Source organism: Clinocottus analis, unplaced genomic scaffold, assembly GCF_023055335.1.
Source record: "Clinocottus analis isolate CAN_PGR_092001 unplaced genomic scaffold, fCliAna1.0.p SCAF_22, whole genome shotgun sequence".
Classification (NCBI taxonomy): domain Eukaryota; kingdom Metazoa; phylum Chordata; class Actinopteri; order Perciformes; family Cottidae; genus Clinocottus; species Clinocottus analis.
Window position 1 is genome coordinate 337,013 of NW_027175954.1, and position 18,433 is coordinate 355,445.

General features: G+C 44.4%; 2 protein-coding genes across 3 annotated transcripts; both read right to left on the reverse strand.

Annotated features, from left to right (window-relative positions):
* Window positions 1–473: 473 nt before the first annotated feature.
* Window positions 474–8,028, reverse strand: traf5 (Tnf receptor-associated factor 5). The gene is made up of 11 exons (XM_068588688.1): window positions 7,947–8,028; window positions 6,468–6,742; window positions 5,696–5,759; window positions 5,380–5,481; window positions 4,616–4,780; window positions 3,798–3,878; window positions 3,185–3,259; window positions 3,004–3,096; window positions 2,604–2,744; window positions 1,919–2,087; window positions 474–1,832 (listed from the first exon to the last, which is right to left on the reverse strand). The coding sequence occupies exons 2-11, from the start codon at window positions 6,728–6,730 to the stop codon at window positions 1,246–1,248; spliced, it is 1,740 nt and encodes a 579-aa protein (XP_068444789.1). The 5' UTR covers window positions 6,731–6,742; window positions 7,947–8,028; the 3' UTR covers window positions 474–1,245.
* Window positions 8,029–9,049: 1,021 nt separating this feature from the next.
* Window positions 9,050–18,218, reverse strand: rcor3 (REST corepressor 3). 2 transcript variants are annotated; one of them, XM_068588690.1, is made up of 12 exons: window positions 17,984–18,218; window positions 17,786–17,842; window positions 16,416–16,493; window positions 16,269–16,321; window positions 15,858–16,019; window positions 15,591–15,715; window positions 15,261–15,339; window positions 14,048–14,263; window positions 12,992–13,069; window positions 12,330–12,387; window positions 11,626–11,870; window positions 9,050–11,515 (listed from the first exon to the last, which is right to left on the reverse strand). In XM_068588690.1, the coding sequence occupies exons 1-12, from the start codon at window positions 18,105–18,107 to the stop codon at window positions 11,129–11,131; spliced, it is 1,662 nt and encodes a 553-aa protein (XP_068444791.1). In that variant the 5' UTR covers window positions 18,108–18,218; the 3' UTR covers window positions 9,050–11,128. The 2 variants fall into 2 exon arrangements, with proteins under 2 accessions (XP_068444791.1, XP_068444790.1); XM_068588689.1 differs by having other exon boundaries at window positions 14,048–14,284.
* Between the last annotated feature and the right edge of the window lie 215 nt (window positions 18,219–18,433).

Genomic DNA, 18,433 nt, shown 5'->3' on the forward strand with positions numbered 1-18,433 from the left:
GATTTCTTCTTCCACTTCCCAGTTTGGTCGTTGGCTGTTCGCTGTTGCCCCTTCAGGCCTGGAGTGCAACGGTCAGTGGTGCTTGTGTGTGTTGCTCTATACTTTGACTTAACACCAAGTAACAAGCGGGTTGTTTTAAAACTGATATCAGTGAAAATAATAACTACATATTAAAGGTGAACTGTTCAGCTGGAACATGTGAGCCTTCATTTAAATTGGTGAGGATAAAAAGAACTGAGGGAATTGAAGCTTTAAAGACGTAACTTAAAAACAACAGTCCCAATGCATGATGGGAAACACCTGGCCGTCGCTAGATCAGAGAGCCGATCGGCGTTGACAGATGATCTGAACATTTGAAACATGACGACCAGGATGCTTCAACAGACACAAGTAAAAAAATAATAAAAGGATCCACACTTTATTTAACAGAAGACTTTATTTCTTCCTGCTCAGTTGCCGGATTAAACCCTGAGTCGGCTCTTTCACAGAAAGATGGAGTACCTCTTTGTTACGGACACAACGACACCTCTACCTGAAGTGTGTGTTTCTTTTTGCTTCAATCAAACTATGAATCATATAAAATCACTCAATATTTTCATGATTTAACAGCGTTTCGAGTTACACTCATGCAGAAGGAACTTCCTGTATTTGTCATCATCATCATCATCATCATCATCATCATCATCATCATCATCATCATCATCATCTCCCTTTTAAAGTTAAAGACTTCATTATTAACTTGAGATAATACAAAGTGCTGATGACAAACTGTTCTCAGCGTCATCTTCTGAACTTCTAGAGAAGGCATTACTTTCCATTTAGCTGACGCTTTTATCCAAAGCGACTTACATTTTTTGCTCTATACACCGTCGACACAGCAACTGTGAGCAATTCAGGCTTCAGTGTTTTGCTCGAGGACTTGATTTAAGCACCAAGTGTCAGATAATGAGGTCGTGACCTCAAGATAAGAGGCCATAAATAAGGAGTGACCAAAGTCGGACCTCCATTAAAAAGAATCCCTGAGATGATCCTAAAACTGTGTCATCTGAACATCTGGAAGAAAGAAAGACAATATATGTTTTTAACGTGATCAAAATTCTCTAAAAAAATACTCGGATGGCTTGTTTTGTAGAGAAAAAAAGAAAAAAATGCTGCAAAAATGCTGAAACTTGTCTCAGTCTGTGCTTCGTAACCAAACTGTCCTTGTTGGTGCCAAAGCAACCAAACAGATAAAATCCCGGAGGCCTACAGCGGGTCGAAACCGGCCATGTCCACCTTGACTTTGACGAACAGCGTGTCGTCTTGCACGTAGGCGGCGTCTCGAGGGGTTTCCAGCTTGCCGAGGGGAAGGAAGCGAGGAAATCCGACGGCGACGTTGCCGGCGGACTCGGCGGCGGGCCGGCGGAAGCTCTGGGACGCCGGGTCGGGCCTGAAGCTGAGGCTCTGGTGGTTGCCGGCACCGCTTTGGTCCAGAACAGACAGGGACACCGTCTGCTTGAAGGGCCACGGCAGCAGAGCGTCGAAATCCCCCGGCATCAGGACCACGTAGAGGGACAGGTGGGTGCCTTTGCCCTCCCCGTCCCCGTTCAGGTACACCTTGGAGGCCATCTTGTAGCCGCAGGCGCCGGTGTGGAACGGCACGCTGCTCAGGCACGGCGGGTGACCTCGGACCTCGGCCTCCCTCCTGCTCCCGAAGTCCTCGATCTTCCAGATCAGCTTGCCGTCGTAGGACGTCGCCGCGAGCTCCCGCAGGCGCCGCTCGTTCGTGCCGAGCTGGGCGGCGTGCAGCTGCAGGAGCCCCGAGTGCTGCTTCAGATTCTGCTCCAAGGCTCCTGGAGGGAGAGCGACAACGACGGCGTTCAGGTTCTGACACACTTGAAAGCGTACTGGACTGCGGGAGCCTCTTTTTCTTTCTTACCCAGGTGTTCTCTGAGGGCCTCGGCTGCCGACACTTCCTGGATCGCAGCGTCCAGAGACTTCCTGAGCTCCTCCAGCTCCCTCTTCGGCCCGGGGCCGAGTCCCCGAGACAGCTGCTGGACGTCCAGCTGGACGGTGGACAGGACGTCCTCCTGCCTGCTCAGCGTCCTCTGAACCAGACAGACAGACAGACAGACAGACAGACAGACGAACGGACGGACGGACGGACGGACGGACAGGCAGACAGACAGACAGACAGGATACACGGTGTAACGATGCAGCTCGGACACCGACCACTGCAGGATCCTCCATGAAATCTGGATTTTCTTTGTCATGATTTGCAAAATCATGATTCTGCTCCAAGGCTCCGGGAATGTCTACCTTCATATTGTGTGTGTGTGTGTGTGTGTGTGTGTGTGTGTGTGTGTGTGTGTGTGTTTCAAAGCTTAATAAACCTTCTTCCTCAGTGCCGTGAAGCTCCATCTTAACTCATCAGTGAGCTGTTTCACTTGGTGACATGTTCCTTCATCACCATGAACACACACATTGTAGTTAATTTTTACTCAATCACACACACAGACACACACACACTGTCCTGCTGCCACAGATACTCACTGGAGCGCCAAATGTGTCTTCATCCGCCGCTGAAAATAGTCCCTCGGACCGGATGTGAGAATCAGACTGACCTGCGCTGCAGAGACTTTGTGTTCGCAGCTGATGTTCTGTTGCAGCAACGGCAGGATTCTCTCCTGCAGGCCGGCGAGCAGCGAGCCGTCCGCCTCCACCTCCTGCTGCATCAGCAGCGCCTCCTCCTGGAGAACCTCCACCTGACCGAGGAGACAGAAATCAAACCTGCGTCCACACACACACCTTCATTTAAATAAAACCAACAACACCCAACTGAGAAGAATACAGAATCAGCTGCGACCGACTTTCTTCTGACCTTCATGGATCAAAAAGTCATGGATCAAGTGGTCACTTTAGGACATTTACCTCATTTTCAGAATGCATTTGCTTTGATATTTCAAAAACAACAATACTCAAGGCTCAGGTTGTTCCTTTTAGGTCCGTTTTTCCGGGACGTACCCGTTGCTCCAGGTGGGTGTTGCTCCTCAGGACCAGCAGCATGTGATGGTTGACGGCGGCGTCCTGGTGCAGCGTCACTCTCCCTCTCTTATCCTGCGGGAGGCAAACATGGCCGTCTGTTGTCAGGTGCTCCGGCCTCGTGTCCCACTGCGGTGTTTCAGGTATAAAAAAACAAACTCACCTGGACGGAGCAGCCCAGCTCCCGGTAGGAACAGTCGACGGTGAGCTCGGCGCACGACTCCCTGTGTTCTGTCAGCTGGGAGACGACGGGGAGACGTTCACACAGACGTTAGTGGGTCGCTGTCCTTCTGTGTCCTGGAAAACTTCATTTTTTATTTTGTTAACTAGCAGCCAGCTCTTGAATTGAGCCGGATTTACACAAAACCAAAGGCTCAAGTTCATTAGTCATACATATATATTAGATATACTCTCTACCTCCTTCTGATGACAAGGATTGTGATTACCTGGATTGTGTACGACACATATACTACTCGTATGACTAATTTCTGTAATATTCATTGAATTCCTATCTATCGCTTCTGTCCTCCTCTGTTGCTCTCCCTCATGTTTCTTCCCTTTTTTCCCCAGTGAAATGTTTTTTATTATCTTTATTTGGGGGAGTTTTTCCTGATCCGATGCAAGGTCTCGGGACAGGGATGTCATGTGTTCATATTGTGAAGCCAAATGTGAGGCAAATGTTGTGTTTGTGATTTTGGGCTATACAAAATAAACTGAATACCGATGTGTAGAGAGGTCCGAGTGCGTCTCCAGGTGCGTGATGTGAATGAGCTCACCTTGTGTCTGGGAACCTTCATGGAGCAGCTGCTGACGGGACAGTCCACCTCCACCTCCGGACAGGAGCTCTGCATGTGATCCTGCAGAGCAGCCAGTCGCCACACAGTCAGTGCGTTTACATGATGGCATTAATTTGAATCTTGCTTTAGTCGGTCTATGCTCTCTTTCGGGGCAACTGCTGTTATCCGAATATACATGGCAGTGAATAAATCGAATCATTGGCCGAATGCATGTCATATCCGATACGCTAGGTGGCGCTGTTTTCATTACATCTAGTGGTGATACAGACATCTCCGCTTGACCTCTTCACTCTTCATAAAGGAGAGAACCCCGCTAGCTTCGGTGGTTGTCGGGGAGCTAGCAGCAGCGCTAGCTGGCTACATCAGGGAGCTAGCGGAGACACCCACCGAAGGTACCTTCGGCTCGTAACCCGACTTTTACGTTTTTTTGTTTCTGCCGGCCGTGACAACTTATCGTCTCTTTCGACTTCCGGGTCACGACCTGGGAGGGAGGGAGGGAGGAGGCGGCGGGATCTTGAGCATGCGCACAAACGCATTGTCCAGTTCCGATCCGATTCAGCGTTTACATGCAACGTTATTCGAATTATCAATCGAATCGAATCGAGTTATCCAGGGGTGTTAATCGGATCGTAGTCGGACCGCAGTTATTCGAATAAAGGTGTTTACATGAACTGGATAATTCGATTTTAGTCGGACTAAGCCAGTTATTCGAATCCATGTAACCACACTGACTGAGCATCGACACCAGCACGAAGGAGGAGAAGAACATCGCGTTTCGTTACTCTCCGTGACTTTACCTGGATGCAGCTGAGTCTCTGCGGTTGCCGGCAGTGCGGGCAGGGCTCCGTGCGGTGAGGGCAGGCGGCGGTTAGGTGTTCCTGCAGGTAGCGCCTCTGTGGCGCCGCCCTGCAGCCCGGATTGCAGCACTGCAGCCGCTCATACCGACACGACCTCAGGTGCTCCTGCAGAGGACGAAGTGACAGAAGATTATTTCATTTATTCTTTTAAAGAAGGCGTTTGCAGAGCTTCATGAGACTAGAGGTGTGATTTCATACGTGTGGATTTCTGGGTGTACACTTATACATTGATTAGGATAATATGTGGCGCAGTAAGTAAGTAAAGTACCTTGCAGTAGAAAGTACACACAGTGTGTCCTCGTGGGGAGTGATGAGGTCAGAGCTCTTTACATATTCACACATGGTGATCATGTAGAAACCTCCGGTCTCAAAAGTGTCTTTAACTTAAATTCTCGCTATTGGCCACCAGGGGGCGACTCCTGTGGTTGTATAGAAGTCTATGCTTCATGTGCTAAAGCTGCATTCTCTCTACTGACCACTAGGGGGCGACTCCTGTGGTTGTATAGAAGTCTATATAAATGACTCTATTTCTACTGCAACAAAATGGCAACGCTTCAAAAACCAAGATGGCGGCCAAAATGCTCAAGGCTTTGAAACTCAAAACCGTAGTCCACAAACCAATGGATGACGTCACAGTGACTACACGCACTTCTTATTTACAGTTAAACTGGAGCTAGACTGAACCGTTTGTGTATAAACCCCACCTGCAGGTGGCGTAAGGTAACCACAGAGGTGCATTCTGGGGAGTTGGTGCAGTACACTTCTAAATCGGAGATTTCTCGTTTGCAGCAGTTGTCCTGGAAAACCTGCAGGTAGAAAAACTCTTGATTAGTATTGGACACGTTAACATGTTGACCTGGTGATGGCGCTATAGAGGAAAAGGATCACAGGACTGTAAAGTTATCACGATTCACCCGAAAGGGTCCAAAGGCTAACTGCTGGATGTGGAAATAAGCTGTGCGAGTTCAACATGGCAACTTCAAAACTTGAGCTGTGTGACCGTGTGACTGTGCAGCTGACCTCAGCCGGTGAGATCACAGCTCCGTCCACTGGACAAACCCGGCTGGACGCCGATGAGCTCTCCCTGAAAACACAAAGCAGACTGGTGTTCACGCCGAGACGGACAGAAAAGTACAGGACACACCCGGCAGGTACAAGTTGTTTGGGCTCTAAAATGTCCGAAAACGTCCTCAAATGTCTCGTTTTGTCCTCAACTCAAATACTCAGAGGAGAAAAGAGACCAGAACTGTTGGAAAATCTTCCAACAGTAAAAACAATGAATTGATTTTCAAAATAGTTGGCGTTTCTTTGAATAGTTGACAACTAAAGGATGAGTTGTTGCAGCTCTGTAGGTACAACACGTCTCTCTTTAAGTTCTCTTTTACAAGTGATTGGCAGCTGGCTGCAGCTCCACCGCTGCAGATATTGGCGACATTCAACCCTACAAACCGACCTACTGGACGCCATCTCGCCACAGACACCGGCACGCCGCCTTTAACCAATGGCACACTGGCAAAAAGTACCTTTTTCATAGCCACCGTTAGTCATTGTAGTTTTAATAATGTTTTAATTGGCTGGAATTTGTTGCATTCTTGCAGAATTTGTTTAGTTTGCCGATAAACAAGATGGCAGCCTTCTTGTACAAGGCTCTCAATGTCGTGATTTGGTGTCATAAATCAACTTAATGTTATGGCACGCTGCAAGTTAGTGGCCAACCTCCGCCAACATGTGGCCAACGAGAGCAGACCGAAACTTAAATTAAAAGCCCAGTGAGGTTGTTATCGTCTCCTACAGCAGTCCTTGGAGGCAGAGGAAGCAGTAGATGTGTCCGCAGGAGTTCTGCTGGGGGTTGAGCACGACTCCTCTGCAGACGGGACAAACAAACTCCTCCCGAAGCGGCAACACAAACTGCAGCGAGTGCTGGACGGAGGTCAGCTCCGACTCCCAGGAGCTCATCCTGGACTCCCCGGACCCGAGCCGGGACTCCTCGGACGTCCTCGAGACGTCCTCAGACGGCAGGCTGGACTCCTCCAGCGATGGGTCGGGTGTCGCCATGAGTCTGCAGGACTGAACAGAGCACACAGGGGGTGTTAAAGACTCCATGATACCTTTTTTTTTATGTTTTCAATCTGTATTATATAAAAGCCTATTTCCGTCACACAAAAAAAAGAAAAGAAATTAGGACCAAAAAAAGAAAAGAGGACAATAACAAAAATAAAAAAGAAATTGCCTTTTTTTTTTTTTGGTCCTAATTTTCTTTTTATTTATTTTTTGGTCCTAATATATATATATATATATATATATATATATATATATATATATATATATATATATATATATATATATATATATATATATATATATATTGGTCCTAATTTTATTTTTATTTTTTTTTTGGTCCTAATTTTATTTTTTTATTTTTTTGGTCCTAATATTTTTTTTATTTTTTGGTGTGTGTGACTGTAATGGGCTTCCATAGATTTTACAACTGGCTGTGAAACCTAAAAGATGGCTGGAAGTGTGATGTTCAAATCAATTGTGGTTTGTTTGGTTTAATTTTCAGGTGTTATATAAAAAGTGAGTTATATAAAAACCTAAAAGGAAGTTGAGATTGAGAGGCTGAATTAAGAAAGTTGTGTTTAAAGTAATAGCAAATCATTTTAAAGCCAACTTAAAAAGGGACAGTTGCAAAATCTAAAATAGGTATTTGTCCTCTTATTGCCATTTAAAAAAAATATGTTTTCTCACAGCAAAACCATTTAGATTGAGAAATAGCACAACATGCAAGAGGAAAAATAATTCAGTGGAAGCACATAAACCCAAAGAAACGTTAGAAGTGCGCCAAACAAATGTGATCAGCAGGACAGTCCCTCACACGTGCTGACGACACACGTGTGCGCGGTAAGTTATTACTTCGTAACTATAATGACCATCATCATCATCTTCTTCCTCCCTTTCATTATCATCAGTGCGATGTAAATCAATATATTCAGTAAAGCACGCTGGATGAGACGGGTTCAGTGTGCTTCAGAGAGTTCAGGCTGCAGGGGAATCCCCGGCTCTGCTGCTGCTTTCCTTGTTTAAATGAAACTGTGAAAACTGACCTGAGATCGGTTTGACTGCTCCCGAGTCACTCAAACAACCACATGTTACGTTTCAAACATTTAGACTTTGACCCTCTGCTCCGCTTTCACCCCCCGATGCTGTTAAAGTGTTTTACTTTCACTTTCTCCAGAGACAGACCATCGTCAGGTTTGGTGCATTTTCTTACCTCTCAGTCTGAGAAATCTCACCGACGTCCCTGAAGGCACCTCCACGCCGCGAGCCTGTCGGTCACAGCGGATCGATTTCACCGATCAGTATCGATTATCTGCCTTCCTAACGGCCCCGGCAGCGGAAGAGGAAATTATACCAGCAGGAAGTGAGTCAGCGAGTCAACAACCTGCTGTTATTTCTAGCGAGTGAACTCATTACATGAAATATGAATTATAAAGTAAAGATTTCAGAATAATATGTCCTTAGCTACTGTATTATTGAGTCATGCATTATTGGTGGTTGCAGCTGGTGAAGGTGAAGCTCCTTTTAAGTACTTTATAAACTGCATTGTAGTTTATTAATACATCATAAGTGATTTATATTTTGTATCAGTATTCTACTCTCTGCAAAGTAACTCATGCTTATATATATATATATATATATATATATATATATATATATATATATATATATATATATATATATATACATATATATACATTTTTATATATATTTATATATATACATTTATATATATATATATATTTATATATATATGTCCTGTAAATATATACACACTGTACTTTTATTACAGTAGTTTTTAAAGCAAGATGGTATTCCCGTGGATTTCTTTAGTAAGTAGCAGTGTAATACGTAGGAAAATGTACAGAAGGCTAGTTATTATTAAGTACTATATATATATATATTTATATATATAAATGGATAGATAGATAGATAGATAGATAGATAGATAGATAGATAGACAGATAGATAGACAGATAGATAGATAGATGCAATAAAATACAAACATTTTAATCAATAAAAATATATTATTCCCATAGATTTCTTTGGTAAGTCGCAGTGGAATACGTGGGATAATATACAGCAAGCCGGTCATTATTGCAAAATGAACATCATCCCTTCGTTCTGACCCTCTTTTAATCTATCTATCTATCTATCTATCTATCTATCTATCTATCTATCTATCTATCTATCTATCTATATATAGGGAGAGTTAAACAGCCCTTAGAATAAAAACAGGTGGTTTCGAGTTCTGGTTCCTATTTGAGACAAACTGTGTTCAGATGTGGAGAATATAAACAGTCAAATGGTACAAATGTCGTTTTTAATGAGACGTCTCAGCAGCTACATTTCAACAGCAATATTTTACAAAACTCAAAAAAAAGGACTCTGTGTTTGACTCTATGACTCCAGTTACATTTAACGCCGTGATGCACGTCTGTCCAAAAAAGCATTAAGAGCACTTTCACAAAGATTTTTTTCATTTTTTTTTTCACACCAAGTCCAAACTGATAGCACCAGGAAGAAGAAGAAGTAGAAGAATAAATAACAAAAACAGACACACAAACACACCTGAAGCTCACGGTCCAGATGGAGATCAACACATTTAGGTGTTTAGTTTCAAAATTAATCTTCAACATGTGTGGGGAAAAAAAAACACAACAGCTACTCTGAGAAAAGTTAAATCCGACCACGGAACAATGAGGAGATCGTTTCTCATTTGGCTGACGGAGACATTTCTTTTGTTTGTTTGCGTTTTCCAAAAGGAAAAGAAAACAGCGTCATATGAAACGTTTGTCGCAGAGTTAGTGAGTCACTGGATGGGAAGCAGGTCACAAATGAGTCGAGAAGATACCAAAACTGTACACGTGGACGTCTAACGCCACCGTTCACAACACCGAGGTTCTCTCCCGGTGCTCGGTGACGACGAGTGATACAGACGGACGGCGGCCATTTTTGTTTCCGTGGCAAAATCATTTAAGTCCAGACATGGTGATGTATATATTCTCTTCATGTTCAGCCTCAAACCAACAGTGAACACAACGACTAACTTCATGTTGTGATTGTAGCCTTCATCACCACGTCACCAGAACGCCAAAATGTGGATTCATCCGCCGCTGAAAATAGTCCCCAGCTAATGCACTATTTCCTCCATTTTCTTTTTTTTTTTAAACTACCGTGACCAGTTGTTTTTTTTAGAGACTTTTTAAAGATTCATTTCTTCAGTGGTAACCGATGACTCGTGCCCGGCGCTGAGAGCCACAGACTGTAAGTCAGTCGGTATGGAGAGCGACTGACACGATGTTGGTTTGACGGTAAACATGAGACCGGTTTGACAATAAAAAATAACAAATAAACACGCCCAGACCGCTAAACATCCGCCTCAAGTCTTTCCTTATTCGTATCTCGGCTTTAAAGTTAAAGTTGTACGTAGTGAAGATCGTAAAGCCCTTTGGAGAACGTGCGATCACGTGAGTGACCCCTAGAGGCTGCAGTGTTCATTACAGCCACAACATGAACCAAAAAAACAAGAGTTTCATCATCGGTGGAGCAAAATAATATGTAGAGTTAGTCCTCAGGGTGGCGCTAGAGGAAGGATGGGTTCACTAAAATAAAAGGGTTCTTCCTCTGAGGAGCCGGTAGTTGTCAATCAACACGAGTCGGCAGAGACCCGGTACATATAACATGTAATAATAACTCTGGAAGGATGATAATGAAATGAAATCAATAAATGTTGACTTTCTTAATGTAAGAAGATACACGGATTCAATTGAATTTAAACCTAATTCAAAGTTATATTAGACTCTATTACTTTATTTCAATTAGATTAATTTAGCTGTAGAAAATACTGCAACATCCAGCTTTTAGTATGTACTACTAGGCGGCTGATGAGAACTGATAAATCACTTGAAAATGTACACGGTACCGCTGTTGTGTGCGTTTTTTGTGTGCGTGTATTTGCGGTTAATGTAGTTATGTCCAAGTGGAGGTGCAGCGATGAAGAGAAGAAGAAAAAAAAGTAGGGACCCAGGATTGAACCCTGTGGGACGCCTCGTGTCAGGTGACTAGAAAAGGCTCCGCTTTGACAATCTGAAAACTTTCTGCATCGGACTTATAAAGCACTTTTGCAAAACAAAGATTTGAAAACCAGGTGTCCATCAGCCAAGCAGGATTGCTGCATGTGAGTTCTGCATTGTGTTCCTCGTGAATGTGTCACCTTCATGTTCTTGTGTGGTAAGAGTAGAAAAACTGATCAGAGGCCGTGAAACTCCGCTGTCCTTGTTTCTGAAGAATTAAGTCACTCCGATTTTCCCACGGGACCTGAACGCAGCAGCTTCAGATCGAACCTTTCTATTTCTCGTCTCTCTCCGGCAGAAAACTTAGTCCGAAAGTCGGTCAGTGGAGGGAGGAAGACGAGGCCTCCGATTGGTGGACGGCCAGGCCGGGGGGCTGCTGGGCGGAGCTCGGGCCCGACCCGCCGGGGTTGCCGCCGAGGGTCATGGGAGCCGGAGGGCGCGGGTTCAGGCGCGGCGGCATGGGGTTGGACGGCCGAATGAGCGGCGGGGGCTGCTGCAGGGCGGGGCGGGGCTGCAGGAAGCGAGCCTGCTGTTGGAGGGGCGGGGGCTGGCGGTGCAGGGAGGGCGTGGCCGGGAGGGAGGGTCGCAGGAGGGGAGGGGGCTGGTGGAGGGAGGAGGAGGAGGAGGAGGTGCCGGACGCCACTGGAATCTGAGCCGAAGAGGAAGAGGAGGCGGCAGGAGACGCGCCTGAGGAGGTCACCTGACCCTGCAGTAAGGAAAAGGGGGAGGGGCATAATTTGACGTGTTTAGTCTTCAGGCCCCTTCAAAAAAGCAACAAAACACCCGAATAACCTGAAGACTTGTTAAAGGCCTCACCTCTTCGTCCTCTTCGTCGGTGCTCTTGCCCGACGGCGTGGCGGAGCTCGTCTTGCCCTCCTCCCCGGAGGTGACGCCGTCGCCGTTGGGCGCTTGCGTTCCCTGCTCGGCCTCCCACTCCTGCAGCACCTCGTCCAGGTTGAACCGCCGCCGGTAGTTCACGAAGAAGTTCTTCACCTGGCCCACCGTCTTGTTGCTGATGACGTCGGCGATGGCCTGGAAGTCTTTCCCGTACTTCCTCACACCTGGATGAACATCACGGAGGGTTTCGCAATGACGCAATCAAGACTTAAAATGACACAGTAGAAGAAGAAAAATCGGCTATTGAGAGAGGAAGATTTTATCTGGTGGTCATTAAGTCCAATATTCTCTCCTCTTTTAGCTCTGATTTTGGTCTCCTCCCACTCCTGAGGGAGGTATCTGTCTCTTTCGCTGCTAAATGCTCCACTATGTTCACCGGCTAGCTTCAGCTGTTAGCTAGCGTTCAGTACAGAGGGGGTTTATCGCAAAACATAGAAAGTGTGCCACAAAACCAAAACTAGGAGCTAAAAGAGGCTTAAAAAAAGCTCTAGAAACGACTCCGCTCACATACATGACATCGTCTGATCGCTTGCCAACATCCAAATATTGATATAAAAAGACACAGAGAAGATAACGTACATTTTACTACAAGCTAAAGCGACGGTTTCACTGAAGAAGCTCACCTTGAACCGCCAGCAGCTGCTCGTCTGTGGTCCAGCGGGCGTTCACCTTCTGGTTGCTCTGCAACAACGACGACTGACGGTTAACTACTGACAGCTTAACAGGAAACTGAAGGTTTTTTTCTGGTGGTGATACATCAAATCTCAATGCACAATGTGTTTCCACACAGGACAGGAAACGCAATTACCACAAAGAGTTAAAGAACTAACAAACATCCTGTGAAGAATTGTGTCATTATGAGAGAATATCGCTGCATTCAAGATTGCAAATAGCTAAAAGTACCAAAGTATTTGCTTGTCAGTGTTCTATCATTATATTGCAACACCATTACTACTGATGCATTAACACAAACAGCACTTTAATGTCACAGCTGGTTGAGGTGGAGCCCCTTTTATAAGCTTTATGGGTACCTTTGGTAGTTAAATCTATAACAAAACATCATATTTTATAAACTGATGATGTGTTTTGTGTGTAAAATCTTCATCTGAAACGTAATTTAAGTGTTTAAATAAACAAACTGGAGTGTAAAGTATAATACATGCCTCTGAGATGAAGTGGAGTAGAAGTATAAAGTAGCATTAAATGAAAAAAACCATCAATCTACCAGCACGGATGTGAATATGTGGCATAAAAAGGTGAGTCTGTTTGCATCAGTGGTGATCACCTCGGCCAGTTTGAACTCTTCAATCCCAGAATCCAACATGTGCTTCAGTCCGCTGTTCATCTGCTTGGCGTTCTGCACCTGAGGACCCAAAACACGCCGCTCAGCCGCAGCAAAACTCACAGTTGGCTTCAAATATCGAGCTGCAATGTCCTTCACAGCTGCAGCCGCCGCCAGCAGGGGGCAGCGCAGAGCGGGGACACAGCTGGAGGTCTGTCACCACCTGGTTTCCTGTGATGATCTCTGACCATCAGGGATTTAGTTATTCTCTCTCCGACAACAATTCCACAACCACCTCGTTATCCTTCACTATGTTTTTTAAAAACATGACACCACCTATTAAATAATCTATTAATATTCACATTTTTTTCATATTTTTGTCTTTTTTAAGCCTGAAACCCACCTACACACACCTACACACACACCTACACACACACACACACACACACACACACACACACACACACACACACACACACACACACACACACACACACACACACACACACACACACACACACACTTCTATGTCCTGAATATTTGATGTTTTGCTGGCTTCTGTCTCACCGCTTCGTCGTCCTCTTGGTGTTATGTCGATGTATTGTTTGTTTTTTTCCCAATAAAAAATAATGTGACAACCATCTTTACACCAACTTCATTAAATGTACCGCGCAGCAGCATGCTAATGTCAGATTAAAGGTGTTTTACAGGTGTTCTTGCACACATTTGTGTTGGTCGTTAGTGTCACACCGTCTTCATCAGCAGATTGTAGCTGTTCACATTTCTATTTTTTACTTAACATCTTGAATTTTAATCGTTAGCATTTAATCGTTTACATTTATTCCAACAGTCTCCATTAAAAGTCTGCTGAATTAGTTATTAGCAGCTCCTGCACTCATGGACATAACTTCCACTTGATTTTTTAAATATTTTAATACAAAAACACTTCTGCCGTCTTTTTCCGGTGGTTTCGACGTGGACTCGTCGGATGAATTCAGAAGGTGTCACTCGCACTGAATCCACGCCGTTTAAAAATCTGAATTAGTTTGGGTCTCCTACCTGTCTCTTGATGGACACCAGCTCCATGTCCAGCTGGCGGAGGAGGGTGTTGGCGGCGGAGGCGCTGCAGGACACGGCCACCACGTCCTCCTGGGTCAGGTACATGCCCTTGGGGGGGCGGCAGCGGGAGCGCTGGTGGTGCCGGTGCTGCAGGGTGTGGTGCTCCCGCCGGCCCAGAGCCACCTTGGAGCCCGGCAGCGGCGGCTCCGCCTGGGTCTGCGGGGCGGAAACACAGAGCTGCGCACTGACAATTTTAAACTGGGATCGACGAAGACAAGTCCATCATGTCCCTGAACGCATCCTATAGCTTTCACTTTCCATCATCAAGCAGTTTGTAGAATGAATATAAAATATTGGAGTCTTCTAGTGATCATTTTATTTCCAACGTTACTTTCTTTTCTGGGCACAAAAATGCATATATAATGAGATAAGCGTGGCTAAAATATAAAGTTTGATTATGCTTTTTACACTGAGTGAAATATTGAAATAACAGTTTTTATTGATGTACTCAGTTATTGTTTACGACATTGTGTCAGTTTCGGGGCTCCATAGATTTAAATAATGGTCATTTTTATGAAGTAAAAACGTCTCAAATGTTTGGATTTCTTTATCGTGTCTTATAAAATACACTCAACACGATCTCCAGCGACAGTCCTGTCATAAATCCTTCATGAAGTTATCATCATAAACTCTCAGGTCATTTTAAAGGATGTAGTTTAATTTTAAGACGTCAAGACTGTTTTTAAAAAATCCGATAAGTTAATAAAGCCGTACTAAATTCAGATTATTTCCTCAACCACCAGGCCTGTTTGAATAATTTAAAAAGGTTTAATACACAGAAAACCCTTGGGAACATATATCATAAGTTCCTATATGTGTTACTGGTACGTTGGTTTATGATAGTGCACAGAAAAGTAAAGAATATATAAATATTTTGCAAAAACATCATCAAAAGTTATATTTTCTTATCGTAACTATATTAGAATTTGATATATAACATAGCTCTGCATGTTAAGGGGATCTGTGCAAAGTATGGCTTTGATTGACGGAAGTTAAGTATTTTTAATAATTAAGCTGCTGTTTTGTATTTTAGAGATTTTGACTAACCTCACAAATAAAAATGAAGATTACAAAGCATAAGAAACACTGTTACCATCACGATTCATGTTTTCTACAAATCTATAAAAGCCCCATGTTAGATTAGTCCACGTACCTCCTTCTTGGTTTCCTTGTTGGGGTCGTAGTCGCTGTCGTTGGCTTCGATGGGCGGGGCCTCCTCCATCTCTTCATCACTACGGCGACAAGAAGCCATAATTCAGTTGGAACACGTCATTGCAAAAACAACAACAACAACACAACCGACGAAGACCACACACAGAGACATTAGACACCAAAGAAGAAGAACGTAAACAGATTTGGCGACTGAATAAAGAAAAATCGGTTTCTGTCCACATTAAAAAATGACTTTAAAGCACAGAAATAAAACTCATGTCGCCGTCTCAGAGAACGTGTTTTTCCTCTGACCCCGTGGGCCGGACCGTACCTGTCGTCGTGGTTGCTCCGGTTGGCCAGTTTGCGGGCCTGGCGGTCCATCAGGCTGGTTCTGGAGCGCGTCTTCTTCCAGGAGTAGTAGTACTTCACCAGACTGGAGATGGACTTGTCTGGTAACTGAAGGGAAACGCGATCAAATTCAACTCTTCATGTAAAACAATCCAAAAAGTAATCGATAAGAACAACCGTTGGATAAATACAGTCGAGTATAAAGGTAGTAAATGTGCTTATATTGCAGTAATAGCACTGAGGTGTTTACCATCTGCTGGATGCGGTGGAAGCTCTTGCCGTGGAAGCTGAAGGCCTGTTCAAACAGCACCTTGTCCTCCACCGTCCACTCGTCTGGGAACGGGGTGAAGTTGGGCAGGTCGGCCAGAGACTTCTCGATGTTGTGTTTGTGCCAGAAGAGCATGCCGAGTGCCTGCACACACACACACACACGCAGACACACACATTAATACACAGGACAGGAGTGTGAGAAAGACGTCCCATTTGAACAGAAAAAAACTGTACAATATTTGAAATAAACGGAATTTCTAATGTTAAAAAAAATTGTCACGCCGTCGCTTTGCAGACGCGTTGCAGACGCTTTGCAGACGCTTTGCAGACGCGTTGCAGACGCGTTGCAGACGCTTTGCAGACGCGTTGCAGACGCGTTGCAGACGCTCACCTGCTCCACGTTGTATCCGTGTTTCTCTTTGGCCAAAGCGATGTATTCGTCCACTGTGTGAGGAGGGAAACACACAACGCAGTGAGATCAGTCGGCCGGGGAGAGACGCAGCGTGAAGCGTGAAGGACGACAGGAAGTTGGACTTACGTTTGGAGTCGACGATGGTGTGATACGGAGACCAGACCAGCATCCCTCCGCTGTCCTTGTCCGTGTATTTGGTGGAGCCTGAACCAACATGAGGAACATCACACTCAGTCTGTCGGCCCTCGGAGCGCATTTAAAGGGCCACACACGCCAAGTTAACGCGTGACGCTCAGAGCAGACAACTGGCTGAAACGTCTTCTGGGGATCCGGAAGGAGCCGGACGAAGTTCAGTTGCATTGTGGGAAATGTAGTATCTGTTGTTTTTTAGATTTTTCTTTTTTTTTTGTAGAAGAGGAATATTGAATCACTCGTCTCTTTTAATGTGTCGCTTTATTTCTAAACGTATTTGTTGGTTTCTATAAAACGATCACGCTGAAAGACGGAGCAGGACGTTTGGTCACTTTTTCAGATTTCAAATAGTTTAATTAATATTAGTTTTCTTTTGTTTTATTACCCACAACTCATTGTGTGATCAAAACAACTCAGCGCTGATTAACATAGAACTCGGGAGATAATCTATTAGATTTTAATTATTAACACCTCGGATGACGATGACGGAAGAAGGTGTGCACGACATCATCTATTATGAACAAGTTAAAGTCCACCACCAACTAAATTCATCCCGCAGGATTTAAGTTATGATCCAATGACAAATACAAATTCATTTTTGGGTTTACCTTAAAAATACTAATTATGCTTTTTTAACTAATATAACAAGTCACAATTCTTACACATTACAAGTTAAAAAAATATATATATTAAAACAGGTTCAAGTCTTATCTGATTTGTTGTGTCAACAATATACAGTTAAACTTCAAAAATATAGAAATAATAAAGAAATGTATTAGAAAATTATATATAAATAAAATATAAACATATATTTTATTTATCATTCCATTTTTAAACGGGAATCAGTGTAGAAAATACAAATATAGAACTGTATTGCCTTGCAAGTATTAACTGTTAATTTATTATTATTATTATCACTTATTGTATTATTATTATTTTACCCGCAGCATTTTCTCTCACTTTGGCCACGCGGAACATATTGCAATATGTCTTATAAGTGGAGGGAAAATAAAGGAGAAGGATGTAAACAAACCAACTCGAGCTCCAGTGATCAGACATGTCACAAGTTGCTGGAGAGAAGAAGAGGTCGCCTCGGTTCATGTTCTCTCTTCCGATTAAAACAAACCCTCAACAGCGAAATAAATGAACCAACAGCTCGTTTAAAGTGTTCAGTCACGGGTTTGAACGCGTTCACGTGAAGCTGTGCGCGCGTATGCGCGTGTAGTTCAGTGTGTTACTGAAGGCTACGTGTTGTTCGAGGCTACCCCCGTCCGTCACTCAGGTAGAAACCAGTACAAACTCACCGGGCTCGAACTCGGGAATGTTGGCCTGATAATCGGCTCCGACCCGCATCCCCACATCTGTGGAAACATGAGCACGAAAGGACATGAGAACGTTACATGTTTTTCTTCTTCTTATCTCAATATATTTTGCGTAATGATCACGTTCAAAACGCGCACGTAAACGCGACCTAAACAAGACGCTGTTCGAGGCTATTTTACCGTGTTCGTCGTCGCTGCCGCTCTCGTCAGAGAAATGTCCGTTGGAAGCGTTGGACGGACTCTTCGTGCCGTTCGAGCGACCTTTCCCTAGATACTCCGAGCCTTTGTCCATCATTCCCGGCATCGTAGCGCCTCAAATTCTCCGTTTCTCGGCCGCGGTGTCGGGATATAAAATGTCACCAGGAGCTGGAGGATTTTTTTTTTCTGCTGCAGTTCACTCGTTCGCCGCAGCTCCGTCGGTGTCGCTGCCGAGCTCTTCTCTTCTTCTCCCCCCTCCTGACTCTTTATTTACAATCGCTTCGGGCTGTGAAGCCTCGCAGATAACAACACCAATCTCGTCTAAATATTAAGTAGTGTTAATGTGTAAAATCAGCTGCGAGGGGATGTTTTATTCCCGGTTAAAGCGATTACCGAGCGGCGGTCTAACCACCGCAGCGGAAGGCTTTTTAC

Coding starts and splice junctions, on each gene's coding strand:
- traf5 (XM_068588688.1), bottom strand. CDS start 6,730: ATGGCGACACCCGACCCATCGCTGGAGGAGTCCAGCCTGCCGTCTGAG. Junction 4,781..5,379: donor TTACCTTACGCCACCTGCAG/GTGGGGTTTATA, acceptor CGTCCTCTGCAG/GAGCACCTGAGGTCGTGTCG. Junction 3,879..4,615: donor AGAGACTCAGCTGCATCCAG/GTAAAGTCACGG, acceptor GCTGCTCTGCAG/GATCACATGCAGAGCTCCTG.
- rcor3 (XM_068588689.1), bottom strand. CDS start 18,107: ATGCCGGGAATGATGGACAAAGGCTCGGAGTATCTAGGGAAAGGTCGC. Junction 16,020..16,268: donor ACGGATACAACGTGGAGCAG/GTGAGCGTCTGC, acceptor GTGTGTGTGCAG/GCACTCGGCATGCTCTTCTG. Junction 11,516..11,625: donor CCGACGAAGAGGACGAAGAG/GTGAGGCCTTTA, acceptor TCCTTACTGCAG/GGTCAGGTGACCTCCTCAGG.